We start from the raw sequence: 20,931 nt of genomic DNA on the forward strand, positions 1-20,931 counted from the left end.
CTGTCCTTGAAAATGTTATTTTTCTGTAAGACTAAATCCATTTATGATGATAGTTTTGATTTAATAAGCTTTTTTTAATCTCACTGCTCTGTAAGTTCAGTTTAAATTAAGTTTACCCTAACAATTCATAACTGTCTATAATTTTCAGTCATGTACAATATAAGTATTTTGATATGTTTTTTAATGTTTAATACAATAAAATCAAGGTAAATATGTATGGCTTATTGAGATACACTGTACATTGTTAAAGTTTTAGGATCATTTCTGAAGCTTTCATAAAAAAATTTTATTGTCTAATCATTGAACAGTTATATGACTACAAAGATAAGTTTAGGAAAAAGTAGAATTTTATTCTCGGTTTTAGTTGAGAATTAAAAATCTACTGACAATACGATTTTTCAGATTTTTGTAAAGCAGAAACCTAATATAATGTTTAAAAGGTACATAACTATTTTGCCAAATGCACTGTAAATGTCTTTATGGTAGTACTTATAACCTGAAGTTTTATTAATATGAAACAGTTCAAGTCTGAAAAGGTGACGAGAGACGAGCACATTAGCTGTAGATTCTGGGTGCAAGACTCAATTAGGTACTAATTAAAGGGATTCTATTGAGTTCTGAAGTGATAGTTATGGTCTTCACTCCAAAATTATACACTTTATGCACAGTATGTCAACAGCTTGACTTACATATTCACCATATGTCTCCTGCGCTGGAGGTGGTGGAAGGGGCCGGTAGCCTGCCGGTGGAGGTACTCCTCTTGCTCTGGGTGCTAGAAGTCCACGGCTACGACTGACTGGTCCTCTACTGGGAGGCACTCCTCTGGGTGCTGGTGCCCCTCTTGGTACTCCTGCTGGTGGTGGAGGCACTCCTCCACGGCCCCTGTGAATATATGGATCACTTACCATTAAATACCACACCCTTGGCCTCCCTTTCAACAGCTCCCTCCCCCACATCATGACAATTTTGCTTTGCCACAGCCAGAAAAAAGTCTAAAAGGTTTATAGTCTGTCATTTTTCTGTATGCTTTAATCCAATTACACACATTATGCAATAAATACAAACTAGACGTGATTCAATGATGAACTTCTCACTACCTTGAACCATTCTCACGTACACAGAGACACCCAAACCAATTTGCTGGAATCAGTCAACTTCACTAGAATTTGACTTATAGTATGTGAAATCACAATCATAGAATACCATGTTAATTTGAAACTGTCAAGCTATATCGTACTCAAACCCTGCACAGAGGAATCAGTTGCAACTCCCTTCTGATCCTGTGTAAGCTTCTAAATGCAATCCAAAGATCACACTGCACGAAAGAGATTGAGTCGGAAAAATTACATTTTCTTCTGATTCTAAAGAAGAGTTTTCCAGCTGTTGCAGGAAACATTCAGACGTAATAAATGTGCAGGGTGATTATAGGATGTAACCTGATGTTCTATATGTATTTAAGAACAATAAGTAACAGTATATTTGTTTTTAAAGTTCTGAAAGAATGATAAGCATTAACTTGCATTCCATTACTTAGGACACTTAATATATGGATGAAAAATCTGAGACCTAAACCAGACCAATTTTCAAAAATCTTTGACCCATTTAGAGGTGGCGTTCCCCCCCCGCCTCCCTATAGTAAAGGGAGAGGCTTAGAGATACAATCTGTGAGAAATTTGCATCATTTATCCTCTTTCAAACAGTATGTCTAAAATATTGCTAATAGACATCTCCTCTTTAAAGGAGATCACTTCACCCCATGGACTATAATTGAGTTTAAATGGCTGCTTTGTAGGCATGTAGACTTGTTCCAAGGAAGTCACACCCTTATTGTATGCTGTAACAGATACACAGAAGAAAACAAACAAGCACAAGCTCTACACTACCTTTCTGCCTATCAAGCCATCATCTAACTCATCTCAAGAGTAGTAATTGAGTGAAAATACTCTGTCCTGATTTCAGTAGAAATTTTCAACTTAAACAATATTATAAAGTAAGATCCAGATTTGGCCTTAAGATTTCCTATCTTATTTCAAATAAGTCATAATTTCTCATTGGTAAACTTATCAGAAAAAATATAATCATTTTACCACAAATAATTAGTATTTGAAAAACTGCATCACTAAATGAAGAATGCAAAAATGTAAATACTTGATACAGTCAGGATAGATTTTATTAATTACTAATCTAATTACTGATCAAAACACAGTCACAAAGTATTTTAAACAAGCCTAGAGAGTAAGCGATTTAAAACTGTGCTTATTACTTGGTTTTGGCTAATCTGTAGAATGCCTCCTCAGGACAGGGTACCAGCTGCTTATTTGACTTCATGGTAGTGGGGGCAGGGGTGAGCAGTGAAGTTCCCAGACACAGCCTGCTGAAGTAATATAAAGAAATAGCAAATGTGACACTTTCCAAGTGAAGCCAAAGAAAGGGAAATGAACCTATTGGCATAGACAATAGTCAATACCAAGTAAAAAAAGTCAGTAAAAAGACTCAAGAATCACTAGCCATAATCTTCATGGCATCCTTCAGACAGGGTGCAAGTGAAAGCAGCAGGAAGTGGGACATGCTGAAAAACATGGAAAAACATTTGAGGGAGGGGGAAAAAAGTACAGTTTTTAGAGCCAGCATAGATTTATTCTTGAAGAGTAATTAGAACACCAAATCCACATGATGAGAAGGTCTTTTCTGCATTTCAAAAACAGTTAATAGGATTGGAGTGGTGATGGGTGGGAAATCGTATTTCTCCTATATTAGGAGACCATTTACATGCTTTTTTTTTTTTTAAGAGTTACTGTAGGAAGAACAATCTGAAATGTGTAGTTCTGTATTACACCACTCAGATGGTTACTGCACCAGGCTGGAGGAGACTAGAAAGGTGCACAGATAGGAAACTCAGTAGCAGGAAGAGTTCAATTACCACCATGCAGATTTGAGTCGTATCAGGGTATGATGCTAAGAGCAAGTTTTTAGAAACTGTAAATTGTTATTTCATTAAAAAGTTATCAGGGAACTAAAGAAGTTTGATTGACATGAACAATGAACAGAAACTGACTTAAAATATTGAGGAACCACTTGAATAGGAACCTTTCCATACCTTTGCAAGAACAACAGATCAGTTCTGGTATTGCTTAATTTGAAAAAGGGCAGCTATATAAATTGTGTTTAAAAAAAGATTTAAAAGAGTAAAATGTATATATATAATATGGGAAGACATTTAGAGAAATCCCATGGGAAGTCAGAGCAAATACACAATTGTCAAAAAAGAAAAACCTTCAGAAAGGGCAAAAGGAGCTCAGTAAAGCTAGAACAGCAGAGTAAGGAAAGGTATTAAAAGAGGTATCACCTGAAAAGCTGAACCGATCTCTAACCTCAAAGGACAAATGCTAATAAAACAAGTGTGAAATACTCAGAAAAGCAGGTCAGAGATAATATAAAGAGTTCATAGAAAGCCTAAAAAAAAAAAAAAGTCCTTCAAACATCCTGGAATCAGGAAACCTGCCAGAGTGAGGCCAAATCACCAGTGAAGAACGGTAAGATACATATATATGTATGGATACATTATGTTTGTTGCTACACAATCAAGAAAGACTAGACAAGGTTCTCATGGTAGAGCCTTTCCTTATGGGGAATGCATTGGATGGTGCCGCCAACTGTCTTAGACAAATTACAGAACAAAAGGAGCAAACAAAAGTAATTGCACTATCTTTCTATAAACAACAGGGGTTCAGATGCCTAGCTCTTTAATCTGTAGCTGAATCCCAACTTGAATGTTAAGGAAAGGAAAATAGCAAAAAAAATTCAAAGCAACAAACTATAGAGGGGAACACTTGCAAGATAATACACACAGACATATATAAATGTATATATCCGAACAACATACAAAGTAATAGGTTCTGTGCTTTCACTCCATAAGATTGGCCCAGTGGTGAGGATGGTAAAAAACAAATACAATTTTAGAAAATATAAGAGAACACAAAACTTTATTACCCAACTGTATGTATTCACAGTTCTGTTTCCTAATTTGGAAAGAACATAAAAGAACTGGAAGTGCATCAGAAACTATGTCAAAGATGACCAACAGTATAGAACAGCTTACATATAAGGAACAATTAAGTAGATTAAGGCACTTCATACTACAAATGATAACTGAGGTTTATATGATAGAATTCAATAGAAATATCAAAGGAATGGAGAAGGCTGAGGGGTGACCTCATCACAGTCTACAACTTCCTCAAGGGGGGCAGCAGAGCAGGAGGTGCTGATCTCCTCTCTCTGGAAATGGAATGAAGCTGTGTCAGAGCAAGTTCAGGTTGGATATTAGGAAAAGGTTCCTCACTGAGAGGGTGGTCAGTCACTGGAACAGGCTCCTCAGGGAAGTTGTCAGGCACCAAGCCTGTCAGAGTTCAAGGAGCATCTGGATGACACCCTTAGTCATATGGTTTAGTTTTAGGTAGTCCTGCGAGGAGCAGGGAGTTGAACTCAATAAGCCTTATGGGTCCCATCAAACTTGAGATATTCTAAGGTACATAAGGAATTATTCAGCAGTCATTGCCAATGTAAGAAACAGGAGATATCAACGTGTAGGGATAGAATATTAAACCAGATTGCCTGAGCCACTATGACTGCTCCTACGAAATGCGATCACTGAATGACAATGGTTGAGGTTTGAAGGGATTGCTGGAGGTCATCTGATCCAACCTCCTGCTCAAGCAGGGCCACCTAGAACCAGTTGCCCAGGACCATGTCCAGGTGGCTTTTGAATGCCTCCAAGGATGGAGGCTCCACAATCTTTCTGGGCAATGTGTGCCAGTGTCCTGTCACTGGGCACCACCAAAAAGAGCCTTCTCCAGGCCGAACAGTCCCAGCTCTCAGGCTTTCCTCACAGGAGAGATGCTCCATACCCTTCATCTTTGTGGCCCTTCACTGAACTCCTGCAGTACACGCCCATATCCTTCTTGTACTGGGGAGCCCAGAAACAGATACAGCACTCCAGCTGTGGTCTCACCAATGATGAGTAGAGGGGAAGGATCACCTCCCTCAGCCTGCAAGCAACACTAATGTAGCCCAGGTACCTTTAGCCTTCTTTGCAGCAAGTGCACATTCCTGGCTCATGTTCAACTTGGTGTCCACCCAGGTCCTTTTCTGTCAAGCTGTTTTCCAGCTGGGTGGCCTCCAGCATATATTGGTGCACAGGGTTGTTCTTCCCCAGGTGCAGGACTGCACTTCCCCTTGTTGAGCTTCATGGGGTTCTTATCAGGCCATTCTTCAGCCTGTTGAGGTCCCTCTGGATGGCAGCATCACCCTCTGCCGTATCATCCACTACTCCCAGTTCAGTGCCACCTGCAAACTTGCTGAGGGTACACTCTGCCCTATCATCCAGATCATTAATGAAGTTAAACAGGACTGGACCCAGTATTGACCCCTGGGGTACACTGCTTGTTACTGGCCTCCAGCTGGACTTTGTACCACTGATCACCACCCTCTGGGCCTAGCCATTCAGCCAAATTTCAATCCACCTGTCTCCTCATCCAGCCCATACATCAACAGTTTCTCTATGAGGATCTTATGGGAGACAGCCTTCCTGAAGTCACAGCAGACAATATCCACTGCTTTCCCCTCACCTACTAGGCCAGTCACTTCATCATAGAATGCTATCATGTTGATCAAGCATGACTTCTGCTTTGTGAATCCATGTTTGCTACTCCTGATGTTGTTTTTTATGTGCCTAGAAATGGTTAGTTGCTCCATCACATTCCCAGGGATCAAGGTGAGGCTGACCAGCCTAGGGTTCACCAGGTCCTCCTTGCCTTTTTTGAAGGTAGAGGAGACATTTACTTTCCTCCAGTCCTCAGGCACCTCTCCTAGCCTCCACAATTGTTCAAAGATTGAGAGTGGCTTCACAATGACATCTGCCAGCTCCCTCAGCACTCATGGGTGCATCCCATCAGAGCCCATGGACTTATGTATGTCCAGGAAACTGGACATATTGAGCTATTCTCTAACCTGATCCTCTTCCACCAAGGGTATGCTTTCCCCTTCATCTTTGAGTCCTTGGATTTCAGAAGGCTCCTCTTACTAGTAAAGACTGAGCTCAAAGAGTCATTAGGTACCTTAGTCTTTTCCATGCCCTGTGTCACCAGGGCCCCTGCTCCATTCAGCAGTAGGCCCACATTTTCCCTAGTCCTTCTATTGCTACTTAAGTATTCACAGAAGCACTTCTTGACTTTGACATCCCTCACCACATCACTGTCGACTCCTGTAAGTCATCTCTACTCATGTCTACACAGCAAATATGTCTATCCATTAGGGGCAGAAAGGATGGCCCTAGGGCAGTTTAGTCCCCACACATCTCTTACAATTCTCATCTTCCATCTATACTTTCGCTAATCCTTTCACAGCTCTCAATTCTGATCCATCTTGCCTAGTCTTGTTTTCCATTTCACTCCTTCATAATTTACACATTTCTCCAGGTGTTTAAGGTTGAAGTGGTTTTATTTTACTTTTTAAGTAAAAGCTTCACATACTTGAATGTAACCCACTACCATTAAGTTTAGCGAATGTGCTAATAGTCTTATCTCTTCCCTTTATACCCTGGACATTTAGTGGTATGCAAATATATACAGCATATTAAAAAGCACTCCCAGTGCATATATAATGACATTTCAGCTAGATTTCCTACAGAGTTTCTCCACACATTCCATGCTGTATTTACCATTTCTGATCCAATGACGTTTTTCCTTTTGGAATCTTGTTCTTTCACTTTCATGGGCTTTCCCTCTCGTAATCAGGTACTTTTGAGGGGTATCCATCTGCTTCTCAGCTCTTTGAAGAAACTGCAGAGGGTCTTTTCTCTACCCTTTTTCTTCTACAACTGTCTCACCTATAAATTCAAAAACCTTGGTGCATCTGCTAACATTTAGATTCATTTTTCTACTTATTTCATCCAAATCAAGACATCTCAGCTCTGTTCTATCACATTCACAGAGATATCTTACCATCAGATCAAATTCATCATGGCTCCTAGTCCCTCCAAGTCTTTCCCTGCTTGCTTCTTTGATCAGGGACATCATTCTGCAGACCAAATTTCAGCTGCCATCACCAACTCTCCTTGTCTTTGCACATAGTCTACAGACTATGTTTTTTTTTCCTTTATAAAAACACCTAAAATAGCCTCTATTTTCAAATTACATGAAAAATAATTTGGCATGGAGATTTCAGGTGACATCAAAACTTTAGGACAATGAAGGGCTCCTCTTCCAAAATCAGATTCTTTCATGTTAATTGAGGGTTTAGAAAAGTCGATTTGGAAACTTTCTGAGGCAGTGGTTAGATACAAAATTCCCATTTGAATTAAAATTATGGCACATTTGTTCAAATAACTATGAAACAGTCTTGATCCACAACTTTGGTTCAAGTACATAATTCATGGTTTCACTACAAGCAGCACAACTACTGGAAAGAACTTTTCTTTTTGATAAAAACAGTGCTATATTAACCCTCAATCAGAATGCTTCTGAATCTGAAATTTGATCAGTCTCCCAATACATTTCCTTGCCTGTTAACCCTCTGAATTCTTCCACTATTTCTTTGTTACAGAAGAAAGATCTTTGTTTTGACTTCTATAGGCCACAAAGCATTACCCCCAAACCTTGAAAATTTTATGTTACTAAGATTCATTTGTCAGCCCGTGTCAGCCTTCACTACCTGCTTATATTCTGAAATACAAGAAGGGTCTTTTTGCCTTTATTCTCCCTCCTCACTACTATTGCTGCCATCTCATTCCCTTTCAGAAGTCTTTTGAATGTCCCCTTTACCCCAGTGCCTGTAAGAACATCTTTTACAGTATTGAGACTGCCAATATATCCAGGTTAGTGTACACAAATGGGCACTGAACCCTCTACATATCTGTCTTCAAACTTTTTGTATACTTTGATTGTGTAAGTACTTTGAAACAGAATTCATGTGACTTATTTTCAGGACATGTGAAATAAGGTCCTTGCCTGTGACCCCTCAGATTTATGATACTGCAAATGCACAAGTACTGAAGCATCACGGGATACACTAGTGTTTGGTTTTTTTTTGCTACATTTGTAATAAAAACTCTACTCTTCTGAATCTTACATCAGTATGCTATCCAGAATCTCAGATTTCCTTGGATGAGGGAAACCCTGCTCCTTAAACACCTATTAACTATTTTACACTAAACAGACTGTGGTAGTTAGATAGACAGTACTTAAACATACTCAGTAAATCCTATCTTCTAGCCAGGTGCTATTATCATCACCTCCAGACAGGCTTTAAAAACAAAGTGATCATCTATGTACTTGAGACCACTGAGTCCTGCTCTCAAAGAAACATTTTACTGCCCTAAAACAGATTACTACAGCTATGTGAGAAAATTTGGAATACTTCTCCATTTCATCTTTATCAGTTTGGTTTTGATTTTCCTGAGTTTATTAATCTGGCAGTGATGAATCCAGTGAGTGAGATTACCTGTGCATTTAATGGGGAAAGGTTAATTTAGGTGGTTAAATTAAGAATAATTTTACTCCCATAGGTATGTAATTAACTTGTAGGCTCTGCAGTAAAAGGGTCCTTTTCAATTTGGGTACCACAGACTAGAGATTAAATAAAGCAAATCCCAGTAACTCATTTAATATCTTTTGTTTTCACTACACTGAACAGTGTACCAGAATAGTGGGGGGAAATAAGATGATTTAACTCATGTCACAGCATCCTTTGAAGATAATGTCATGAAAACTGAATCTTTCCCCCGTAACAGTTTCATTTATACTTGCAAGGTAGTCTGAGAGAAAAAAAATTAGTAAAGTGAAGCACTGAATTTCTATAAAATTATCATAAATACATTAGAGAATGGGAGAACAGGCCTTTCACAAGAGCATTAGAATGTGCTAGTGTGATTTGTAAATGCAGTATAGTAATTACAGAAGTTAATTTTGATGTACAAAAACCTGAAAAGTGTACTTCACAGTGCACAGTTAAGATATTACTGAAGTACTGCACTTTGTAATTGATTAATCACACTGTTTGAATAGTTTAATGTGTGGAAAAACATTCTAAAGAAAATCGAGTACCACTCAGAACCACATTATACTATGTTGGACCCAGAACATTTGTTCACAGGTACTAATCTAATCCTTGATTCCCACTAAAATAGTATTTTACCAATTCATACAAGTTAAATACATCCATAGAAAACTCCTTAACACTTCCTCTTTGGCCTTTATTAGCAGTAATTTGACATATCTACTATATAGTAGTCCCATAGTGTTTCTAGCAAACTAAATTATCGCCCTTGACCATAGCAGGCATAGTGTCTAGCTGATACTCCCATCCAGCTTCCCTAAGCAATAGGTATACTTTCTTATCTTTTCATTTATCACTTTCTTCTCTCTAGTATTATACTGATTTTTATTTAAAGTTTCTCCTTTCACCGCATGACTGAATTAGTAAAATTACTCTGATTATGAAATCACAACTGGAGTCAGTTCACAGCTTTCCTTCACTTTGTTTTAGTGAAAGAACAAAAATTGAGTTTATGTGATAAGCTCCCTTTCAATATCTCCCCTCCAGAAGGGGAAGTAAATGCAAGAATAGTTTTAAAATAAAAATGCTTGAAATTTAGGACCAGTTCCCTAACACTATTATTCAATGAGGAAACACTTGGACTTAATTTTAGCATTCATAGTTCCATGATTTATCTGCAGGGTTTTATACTGTTCAATAAATGGATGTAACAAATTGTTACCAGATGTTGATATATTATCTTCATTTGAGCATAGCCAACTACAGTCAATGTTCCTCAAACAGTAAATATTTTTGTTCAGGTTTTACATTAGACATCTGAAAGACAGACCTGTTATTTTAAAATGTCAGCACCAAAATATTGAACACTGATATCCAGATACCACTCACAGACAGAGCTAGGATTCCTGCCTTTTCATCTTTTTTTTAAAATGAGAGTCACCACTGAAGTTAACACTCATGCAAGTTTTATTTCACATTTTTATTTGAAAAAACAGTAATACATACGTTCATGTTTCAATTTTGTGAAAAATGGGAGATTTATCACAAGACTAAAGAAACAGAACACCCTGAACATAATACCTGCCTTTGTCCTGGATCCTGAACTGGCTGTGCCAAATATTTTTGTGCTACAGAATCTTTTGCAGTACACTACCTACATGTTCTCAACAAAAAGATTCTTCAAAAAAGAAACCAGTTGATTCCAGACATATGACAGGAATGACTTAAGTTTGATCTGGTGACTAACAAAGAACAACTGGAAGATGTGAACACATTACAGCAGTGATCCACATCACCTCATATTACTTCTGACAGCAAATTCTAACCTACAACTTCTGTAACAGGTTTATTTGTCCCCAGATAGAGTGACAGTCATTCAACCATTAGGATCCCAGCCATGCATACACTGAAATACAAACAAAAAGAATAAATGGGAAAAGTAAAAACCCCAGTCTCATGCAAACATAAACCAGAATTTTGCCATTTCTTTAATTAGACTATTCCTACATGTTGGCTTTATGAGAAATTATATTTTCCTCCCCTCATCTTTGTGAAACCAAAATACCTGTTTTCAAATACAATTCCTCTCAATCTGGGCAGTGAACCCAACCAGCTCTCCCTCTATTGTGGCCCTGGGGGGGGAGCTGCTTACAAGAAAGCTAGAGAGAGACTTTTTACCAGGGCCTGTACTCACAGGGGCAATGATTTTGAACTGAAAGAAGATAGGTTTAGGTTGGACATTAGGAAGAAATTCTTTACAATGTGGGTGGTGAGACACTGGAACAGGTTGCCCAGAGAAGCTGTGGATGCCCCATCCCTGGAAGTGTTCAAGGTCAGACTGGTCAGGGCTTTGAGCAACCTGATCTAGGGGAGTATGTCCCTTCCCATGGCAGGGGGGTTGGACTAGATGATCTTTAAAAGATGCCTTCCAACCCAAACCATTCTATGATTCTAACAGTGATTTCTAGCTATAAGTAACATGAGTTAGTTCCCCCCCCACCCCAAGGTAGCAAGGAAGATTTATCCATATTCTTAGACTTATTATCGTCCTCTAGAATTTCACTTTTCCAATATATCTTAGTTTGAGTCAGAATTGATTCTTAATTCTTATTTTTATTTATTCTTAAAATAGGAATGTGAAGTTTTAGAGAGGAAATGCTACTTTATTTGCAAAATGTCCTTAGAGGTGTACATTAACATGTATGTTAACACATGTTTATTTGCAGTCTTTAGTTAATCAGAAGTCTCAATTCACATTTCAGTAGTATTATCATTTATATTGCACTGATTCAGGATGGAAATTCAAATGCATTAGAAACACTGATTCCAAGAGGTACATCTAGCTACTCACTATAACAGCATCACATTAAGCATCATGGATTCTCTAAGCTTGCTAGCTCAATAAGTTAAAAAGTAACTAGTATGATCCTTCATTTTATATAGTCACCTCCAAAAAAACCATTTAAGAACAATGCCAGTTTACAATAAAAACAAAGGAACAAAAACCAGACTTTCACCAGGGAAAGATTCTCCTCTCCCTTCTCTTGTTGCACAGAAGAGGCAGGTACTACCTAAAGAGGTTAAATGCTCAGCATAAATGTCACAGAAAATAGAATTGTTGTAATTACATCTGAAGGTCATCTTTAACAGTATTAGAATGAAGGAAAAATGAAAGTGGGGGCAAGAGGGCAGAAGGAAGCAGCTATGCGCCCAAGATCAATGATAAGAAAAGCATATTCTTAAAGGTAAAGCTCAAAACACCCCTTCTACAGTAAATCCCGTCCACTCACCCCAAAAATCTTACTTGGCTCTAGAGTCATTAAAAATTCAGTCAAGAATATCTGGAACAAGCTAGAAATAGCAGAATAAAAAAGTTACCAAACCACAACCATTAGGAAATTACTTACCATATACAGGAATACCTATGCACAAGCTAGAATTTTGTATGCAAGCACAAATGTATTGTTTTCTACAAAGTAAAATTTTGGTATGGAGCTAAACATACACATAACAAGTCTTCTTAAAAGAAGGCACTTGATAAGATGCATTATCTCCAGTGTCAACATGTCTGATAAGGAGTAAAAAAGGCATAAATTAGTACTTTGGTTTTTTTTAAGTGAAACTATTCAGGAATAAAGGCTTAAAAAATTGGGAACTTAAACATACTTAGTTATTGCATCCTCACAGGATGTTTCATGTATCAGGGTTGATATCTTACAAATATTCTACAGACTATAAAGCAAGGTTAGGATTGAGGTTTTAGACTTCATTTTACAAGTCTTCTCCAGCCTTGCTTCAACCTCTCCTGGATCTCAGGGATCCTTGCTATTAAAACTGTTTTAACACTAAGACAAAGCCTTTAACAAAGCCTTCCTTTGACAAAAGTATTACTCACTGAAATCAATTTGTGCTAAAAAAGCATCAGAGCATTGCAACTGAGTTTGAGATCTTTAACTCAATGGCTGTAGTATCTCAGTAGCAATGGTATTAAATTTCACTCAAGAAATCTTTATGCCAACAGAGCACTTCAGTTTGAAGGGAAGAAGTCTTGGAGTTTAAGACAAGCCTTAAAGTAAGGACAAGTCAAACAAGCCAACAACCTTTCAGTTTTCTTTAGAACATATATAAAAAGGAGATAAATACAAGTTTTAGCTGTCATCTGTGAATCAAATGCTAATAACATTTAAGTTTACCCTGAAGACATTTCAGTAGTTATAAGCCAATAGGATGAACTACAAAGGATTTTGTGAGCTACCTAATAGTATGTATGTGTTGTATAAAATGCAGGTTTGAAAAACTAATTTACCAAAATCCAGAGGATGGAATGAGTGATGTTAGAAATTCAGGACTATGAAAAGTTAATTTTGCATGCATGTGCTAGATACTAGTAGTGGAAATTAGGTATCAAACTTTAGTGATAAGATCAGACCAAACAATACCTAACTTATGTATCAAACTCTAGCTTAAGGACATATGAAAAATGAAGAAAACATGAAATAGAACTGTGAGTGTCTCCGTACTGAGCATCTGTAGCAGAGCTGTTACAGGCATCTATGGGAAAGAATTAACAAAAAACCAATCTCCAAAAATCAAATGAGATTAATTTGCAAGCACTTTTGTATGGCTGATTACAGTGCTAAAGAAGTGAACCTTGGTATATAATTATCACTACTCTAACATTAAAATCAAGAAAAGCAGCAGAATAGATATATTACACAATATAAGAACAAAAATTTGTTGATTTAGAATAATACTGTAAAAAAGGAATATGTATATTCCACAAGTTAGAGAAATCGCTCTGAAATTCATGTATCAAAGACAGATTTACCAGTTTTTCAAAGCCCTGAGCTCCACAGGGCCAATACACAGACCCTACATGCACCTAAGGAGCAAGTGGAAGTTAGAAGCCAAGCAGGTACTCACACAGTAAGACTGAACACCTTGTATGATGTACACTGTTTCTTAACATAGGTATCATTCAAGTTTCATAAGACAAATTTCAGCACCATTGTCAATTCAGTCTAAACTTCAATGAATCAAGATTATTTCCCTTATCTTTTGCTCATATTTTGGGAGTCCTTCATTAATTTTACTGTTGTACTCTGGGGGGGTTGTGTTTGAAGGGAGAAACTTAATATGTACATTCAAATAAAATTCCACTGCAGCTGAGATACTTACCTGGCCAAAGCAGGAACTGGTACTCCTCTTGCTCGAATAGATGGTTTTCCACGAACTACTGGAACTTCTGCATTTTCTGAACCACCATTTAAATATGTTAATTCTTGAAGCTGTGCCTGTCTGATTTCATCATTGTAGTCCTAAAACAGGGGGGCAGAGTGAGAAAAAAACCAAACTGTTCAACCACCAAGTTAGTATCAGCAAACACTGATCCTGAAAGTTTCCTCTTAAAAACTTGAGCATCCCACTGAAAAAGTTTAATATGCAGAATAATACTATAGGCATATTATTCAGTCAAAAATTTCTAAAAGAGTTATACATATTAATTACAATTTTTGCTCAGGAATGGTTTTCTTTCCCATTGCATATTACCTCTCCACAGCATTGCCACTTAAAAATGCCAATGTTAAAATGCTGTAGAGGGAGGGAAACAAAAAAAAAATCAAGGTCCCATATTCTGAGCTGAGATCTGGTTTGTAGTTCCAGCTGTAGAATGATAGTGTTAAAAGCAGGAAAAAACCACTGCCTGGTGTTGCAAAGCAGTAAAGAAAAAATACACTATTGAGAACAGCCCCTCACGAAGAAGGAATAGATTATATAGACATCTACACTTTTAAAATCAGGAGTTAAAAAAGACTAAATAAGGAAATGAATTCAATACACACATGCACTATTATCTAATAAAAAGCTCCAAAAATTTCAATTCTAGAATATGCAACAGTAAACAAGCTGAAGACACGACTTATTTCTTATTGTGCACAAATCCTCTCTCAAGGTCTACTGAAAAGAAAGCTGAAGTTATTTACAGGGAATTAATATGGTACTTCTAAAATACACAAGAGTTTTCAAGGACCTTAAGCCAACCTCCAAAACCAGCACATCACACAGGAATAAAAAAGATACAGCAATGAACTCGAGCTATACATATTTTCCTATCATTTTTCCTCCACTTAAAGTGAGCCAAAGAATGCATCTGTAAAAGTGAATCAGAAAAAATATTTTACTCAACATGTATACATACAAACTAAGTATCAAAATATTAATAGGTCCTCTAACAAGAATGAAGTGGTATTTCTGATGTAACAGCTCTTATCTTCTGCAAATCCTCCCATTTCAAAGAAGGAAGGTTTGTTCAAATATTGCCCATTTTACAATTCAATTTTAAAACAAAGGATCTGCATCTCTTATTGGAATCTGAGTTTATTACATTTATGCACGAGGCAGGTACCAAAAGACTGTCAGGTAGCCTTGCATCAGACAACTCTGAAACATAACTCTGCATTGAAAGGAGGTTAAAACTTCTATGAATTCAAAGATCTCAATTATCCTTGAAACATTCTGCTTCCCCTAGGCTTCCACAAACAGAAATAAGGAAGTTTTCCTTTACATGCCATTTCTGAAGATAGTGTTTAAAAAGAAAGTGGCACTATAAAGGCATTTTGTCCAAACTGTCTTGAATAGGCTCTGAAATTTAACTCACAACTGCCCATCTGAGATCATCCTCTATTTAGCAGCAGAAATCAACCAGCAAACAAGATGAACAGAAAAGTCTGGAAGACTGAATCAGCTCTTTCAAACTGTGTAACTGAAGCTTTTGAGAAACAGATTTCATTATAAAACAGCTTGGATCCAATACACAGCCAAACCATCATAGGGAATAGAATAGAAACAGGCAATTGAACACTATTCTGGCCAGCTACTGTACAGAAACCCACTTTATATTTGTGCTTTGTTGCTGGACCAGAACTGTCTACAAATGCAAAATTCTATGCAAGGTATGTATAGAACAAAACTTCACTCTTCAAACAAAATGCTCATGAATTGTTAAAACTGTACCACAAACACAATACTTAGGTCTGAGTTCTGACAGCATATAACATAGGTGCCCTTTACAACTTCTCCACAAGACATCCTCCTCAGAATTGGGCTCCTAGAAAAATACCTTTGATCATCATTTGATATTAGTATTATTTAATTTCTTAGAGACATGCTTAGGTTGCCACTATACATGTTGGGTCCTTTTTCTTCCTAATCATTTCTCATTTTCCTGCAGCATACTACTAGGCATACCAGCAGCCTTAGTCATAGACAAGGACTCCCCTGCACAAAGGCACAGAACAGAAAATATGGTCCTTATCACATATGCCAGAAGCAGCAGGAGGATACAGAATGAAGGAGCAGTAAGGAAGCCATGATAAGCAGCAGTGTTAATCCATTAGACTCTGAAATGGATTCTTCAATTAGAAGTAACAGATGGTCAATTTATGAATACCTGCTGCTGGAAAACAGCATACTTCAAGTCAAATTGAGGAGACAATCTCTTCCTCACCTGGAACACAAGATGGACACGGAAACCCTTCAGACTGCACTCCTCCCCTGTACAGTTCAGGCAGAGGCAACACTTGAATTTCAGTCAAATGCTGCCGATTAGTTTCAAGCAAACAGATGTACTCTCATTTTGTGAATACTGCCCATCCTGACTGACTACAGTCTTCTCTGAAGATGTAATCATTCCTACAGAAGAAAACATCCTCCATCAAGATACATGCAAGAGATTTGCTCCCTACATGGAATTACTCACATGACCCAACTAAGCAACATTCTTTTAGATGTTATCTGCAATTTTCACCCAGCCCTGATCAACAAACCAGCAGCAGCTCTCCTTGGGATCATCTGTAACTTAAGACCTTATTCCAATTTATCAAATTATTAGTAAAAACATTTTTTATTTAATGTTAGGACAGATCCCTGCAAAACCCTATGCAGATCTTTATCCTGGCACAGTAAGCAATAGTTACCAGGTTTCCAACCACCTTTATACACACACACCCCTTAGTTACTTGCCAGCTTGCTTAAAGAAAAGTGTGTGAGTTTCCAAAGCCCACCAGCTCTTCCAAATGCCATTAAATACTATTTCATCACCACACCTTACAAACTGAACATGCAGGAGACAAGGCAGACTGCAGGAAAAACTTGTAAATCCTGCTCACGTTGTAAATTGACTGCTACAGATTGTTTTCTTAAAGATATTTCTATACTTTGATTTAAAGACAAAGAAAACAAGTAACTTGGGTAACAAACAGCAAAGCTTAGTTAATGCCATAGCTGTCAAAATAATACTGCCACTACTCAAAAATTAAGCAGAACAAACTAAGAAAAGTCCTATTGGCAAAAACTGCAGTAATCATGGTATAATACAGGACCCAGGAGAAGGTATGGGTGGAAATACCTGGCTTTGTCCTAACTGACAGAAGTAATTCTGGGATAAGTATCAAGCACAACACCCACCAATCTAGTAGTTGAACAGACTGCTGACCAGAGGGTCTGGCCAGAGCAAAGGGACTGGCTAATTTAAAGGAGGACAAAAGAATATACTTGAAGTCAGAAGCCACAATTCGACCTGCAGAAGACAAGTGAGAGTCAAGGCAATATGATAAGCATAGCCAAAAAAACCTCGAGTCAGAAGTTTTCACATCTTGGTTTGAGTTATACCAATAGCTGAAAGGAAAGCACACCACTGCAGCTGCTTGAGGCTGAACTTCAATGCAACGGTGCTTGTTCAGGGATCTGAAGAGATCTGAGAAGAGAGGCTAAGGCATTTTTGCTGTAGTCAGCTACTACAAGGATATTTTTGGATCCAACATTCTAGCACCAATTGTGATTTTATACTCAGGCCTGATGTGAAAACTGAACAATGACCATATTCATAAATTAGGATCAGCATCTAAAGTTGTTGGAAGGTATAGTTAGCTTACATTGTAAGGAAAATACAAATTAAGATCATAATCATATATACCAATAGCAGGACTTCTTACTTGAAATAAAACTGATAATTTGCTAAGAAAGCCACAACAGACCTTATAGAAAATAAAGATCAAGTTGCATTTGGCAGCAGTTAACCAAGCGGTAGTTTTGGAGACAACAAAGCTGCTCCTTATTGCTTCCTGGGATGGCTGCTGCAAGCAGGGCAGAGGGGAAAAAGAGATCAAGACATTTAGAACCATTCTGGTAAGATTACATTTGAAAAGCCAAAGGGAAATTAAGACAATGCTGGCTTGATCTCATAGTTCAAAAGAGATTATGTAGCATCAGTTCAGCTCAGTACAATAAAGATGCAACGATCAAAAACTGAGATGGAAGAGTGTATAACCAATGAATGGAATTGCTCATTATCAGCCTGTAATTCTACTGGCTTAACAGCAGTAGAGTAATAACTAGGTTTTGATAAGCTTACTTATCAAGCTCAATGAATCAAGCGAATCAAGCTCAATGAAGAAAAATAAGATCTCTGATGAAGGGGTCAGGGGAATCATATCCTTACTTCCAGTGCATGCAAAAAGCACTTATCAAATTGAGCATATTTTCATATAGAAAGAAGACAGCTATTTGCTCACTAGAATAGCCAAGAACTTAATTTTCCCTTATCTCTTCACACAATCAAATCATGAGTCATGTAACTAGAGTAACCTTTGACATTATGCCCAGCATTCCTACAGATATTCTGTTGAGTATCCCCTAATCAGTTAGGATGTTTCAATAGTAGTATGTTTATTTACCTCTTCATATACATCAAGACAAAAGCCATTTGGAAGCTGCAGACAGTTATGATGTGATGCCTGCTTCTTTATAACAGAACATAATGCCCAGGACATTTTGGGGGCATTAACTGTCTTAAGGTGCATCCGCACTAGTGTGTTATTTCAGATCAGAACGCCTCCTGATGATTGTTACTTACCATGCTTTGGTTCATGTCATGGAGTAGTATTGGCACATATGAACTAGTTTTCATTCACACAAAAACAAGCCAGGAGAAACACTCAAGGAGGACACAATCTACTCCAGTCACTGAGGGACACAGTTTCACAGATCTAGACTAAAGTTAGCACAAACTAAAATCCCTAAAATGCATACAGTAGTATTGTCAGGTCATCAGCACCAGCCACTTCACCCTAGAGTACAGCCAGCAGTTCTACTCCCAACAGGCTGTAGTAGCCATACAACAGGCATCCCCAACTGGTCCTGAACACAGCTACACTGACTATACTCTCCAAAATTTATGTGCTGCTGTCACTCAGATACACACCTTAGTGAAGTTTCTTTAGCTAGGTCTCCCACATTTCCAAGATCTGACACTAATCAAGAATAACACTTGGATAACATTTTCAGCAGTAAAAATAAAAGAAATCAATGCACCTTGAGGATGCTTTGCTTTCTATATTCAGTCATTTGATAACCAATAAAAATAGAAGAACATTCACTGAAGAGCTAACACAGGAAATTCACACACAGTAAGACCACCTCAAATACCCCAGCTTCTTAAGAGAGCTTGGACTGTTCCAAGGAGTTTAATACTGTAAAACAATCAAGGTTGGTCCTTACATGAGAATGAAATAAAGGAATCTTCTGTAAAAAGACATTGGAAACCCTGCAGTGTCTATACATATCCCAAACCTGGAGTACAAACTTACACTGGAAATCACATCTCATTTTATACATCCATACATCGCAAGTTGAAGAATACACCAGAAGACAAGTATAACCCATGTATCACTAGCTTGAGAAAAATAAAGCTACAAGATAAAATTGTATTGATTCTCAGCACTGAACACTAAACCAGGATTATGGGTGGGAGGAATACTACAACTTCAAATTTATTTATTCTTAGTGAAACAGAACCCTATGCTGATGCTTCAGGTGTACCAAGAACACAGAAAAGCCCTACCTTAAGCAAAGTTATTTTTTCATATTTTAGACTTTTACAGTTATTTGTAAACTTAAGTACTTCGCACATGATCAGTTAAGCAAGAATAAATTGCTTTTTTACTATAGCTCATATCATGAGGTGAGAGCATATGTGGACAGTTATGCATTCACCCAATAACTGCTTATATCAGGATGAAAAGGATTTGTAAACATCACTTCTTTCACAGGTGAAGAAAATTAAGCAACATGACTTAACCAATATCATACAGCAAGTTAGTTTTAGAGACAATTTCTCACTCAAGACTACCAGAATTCTTACAAAAAATTAAAATACTAACAGGAATGAGGAACTTCTTGATTTCTTCCAATGCATGTCCCATTCTGGCATATGCTTCTGCTGGTGGAGCAAATACTTCAATTAAAACATGCAGGTCATCATTTAGGTGGAAGTACTTTGCCTCTCCACTTTTTCTCAACTCTTCCTCCTAGGAGATAAGAAAGAAGTTGGGTTTTTTCCACCTTCTTATTTTAAACATATTATAATGCAATTGTTAAAGTTGCTTCAGAGGCATTTGCACATACTGTTTACTCATGTTCAGATGTCAAGAACTAAAAAAGTATAAAATTACATACTTTTCTGATTCACTTCAAACCAAGCATGTTGCTAAAATATCAGAATAGTATCAGTTTGCTTATCAACACTAAGTGACTAGTAACACAAAGTAGGACCCATCAGCTTCTGCTCACATACAGAAATTGTAGCACAAGGGAGAGTGTTCCCAGGGTTTTCCCCACGCACACCCATTTCACATAGAAGACAAACATAAGTGAACTTGAAGCCTCTTTTCTCAAAAGTAACATCTTTAGAAACAGGTTGGATCTAATATTCCATAAGAGCAAGAGTCTTCTACCAACATTATTTCAATCTCTTCTTAGTATTATTGCACAGCTCAGGTACTTATTTTCTGTTCTCATTGAGATTTCTACCCCATGTGTACATCCTTCACAAAACTGTGCTACTTGGACATGAAACTAACAGTTCAGCATACGAGACAAGGGAGGAGGAGGACATTAGAGAAAAAAAAGAGTTCACTAGCCATTTCAGAACAGAGTTTATTTCTTTTATTCTGCTTCACCCAACCCTCTTCAACATGACTGAAAAACTGATTTCAATGTAGTGGAACAGAGCTCAGTTCTCTCAAATACTTGCAATCACATGCAAAATATTCACAGACCTAAAGGACATGTTAGTCTCAGATAGGCTCCCTGCCCCCCATGTGTTTGACTGCTGCATTCCAAAGACTAAGCCACCATTAAGAATTTCATTGTATTACCAGATAACATTATATCAAATTCTTAGCAGTTCTATCTAAAAAAGCCCTAAGAATTCTCCCCTGCTGCTTATTGTGTTTAGCAAGCACCAGGTAAGTACTTCATCCTTTAGATTACTAAAATTACATAGTTTCAGTGATAGTTGAAATCTTCCCCCACGCACACCCC

The 20,931-nt window shown here is 37.6% G+C and overlaps 1 protein-coding gene across 4 annotated transcripts in view; it reads right to left on the bottom strand.

Moving 5' to 3' along the window:
• Window positions 1-20,931, bottom strand: part of KHDRBS3 (KH RNA binding domain containing, signal transduction associated 3) — a 99,221-nt gene that overhangs the window by 33,835 nt on the left and 44,455 nt on the right. For 2 of the 4 annotated variants that reach the window (XM_076329051.1, XM_076329050.1), the window contains exons 4-7: window positions 19,770-19,916; window positions 13,729-13,868; window positions 2,264-2,374; window positions 690-882 (exon numbers count right to left, since the gene is read on the bottom strand). In XM_076329051.1, coding sequence (XP_076185166.1) covers window positions 690-882; window positions 2,264-2,374; window positions 13,729-13,868; window positions 19,770-19,916 — 591 coding nt within the window. The remainder of the gene's footprint in view (window positions 1-689; window positions 883-2,263; window positions 2,375-13,728; window positions 13,869-19,769; window positions 19,917-20,931) is intronic. The other 2 variants (XM_076329052.1, XM_076329053.1) reach the window with 2 other exon arrangements.

This window comes from Aptenodytes patagonicus, chromosome 2 (genome assembly GCF_965638725.1).
Source record: "Aptenodytes patagonicus chromosome 2, bAptPat1.pri.cur, whole genome shotgun sequence".
NCBI lineage: Eukaryota > Metazoa > Chordata > Aves > Sphenisciformes > Spheniscidae > Aptenodytes > Aptenodytes patagonicus.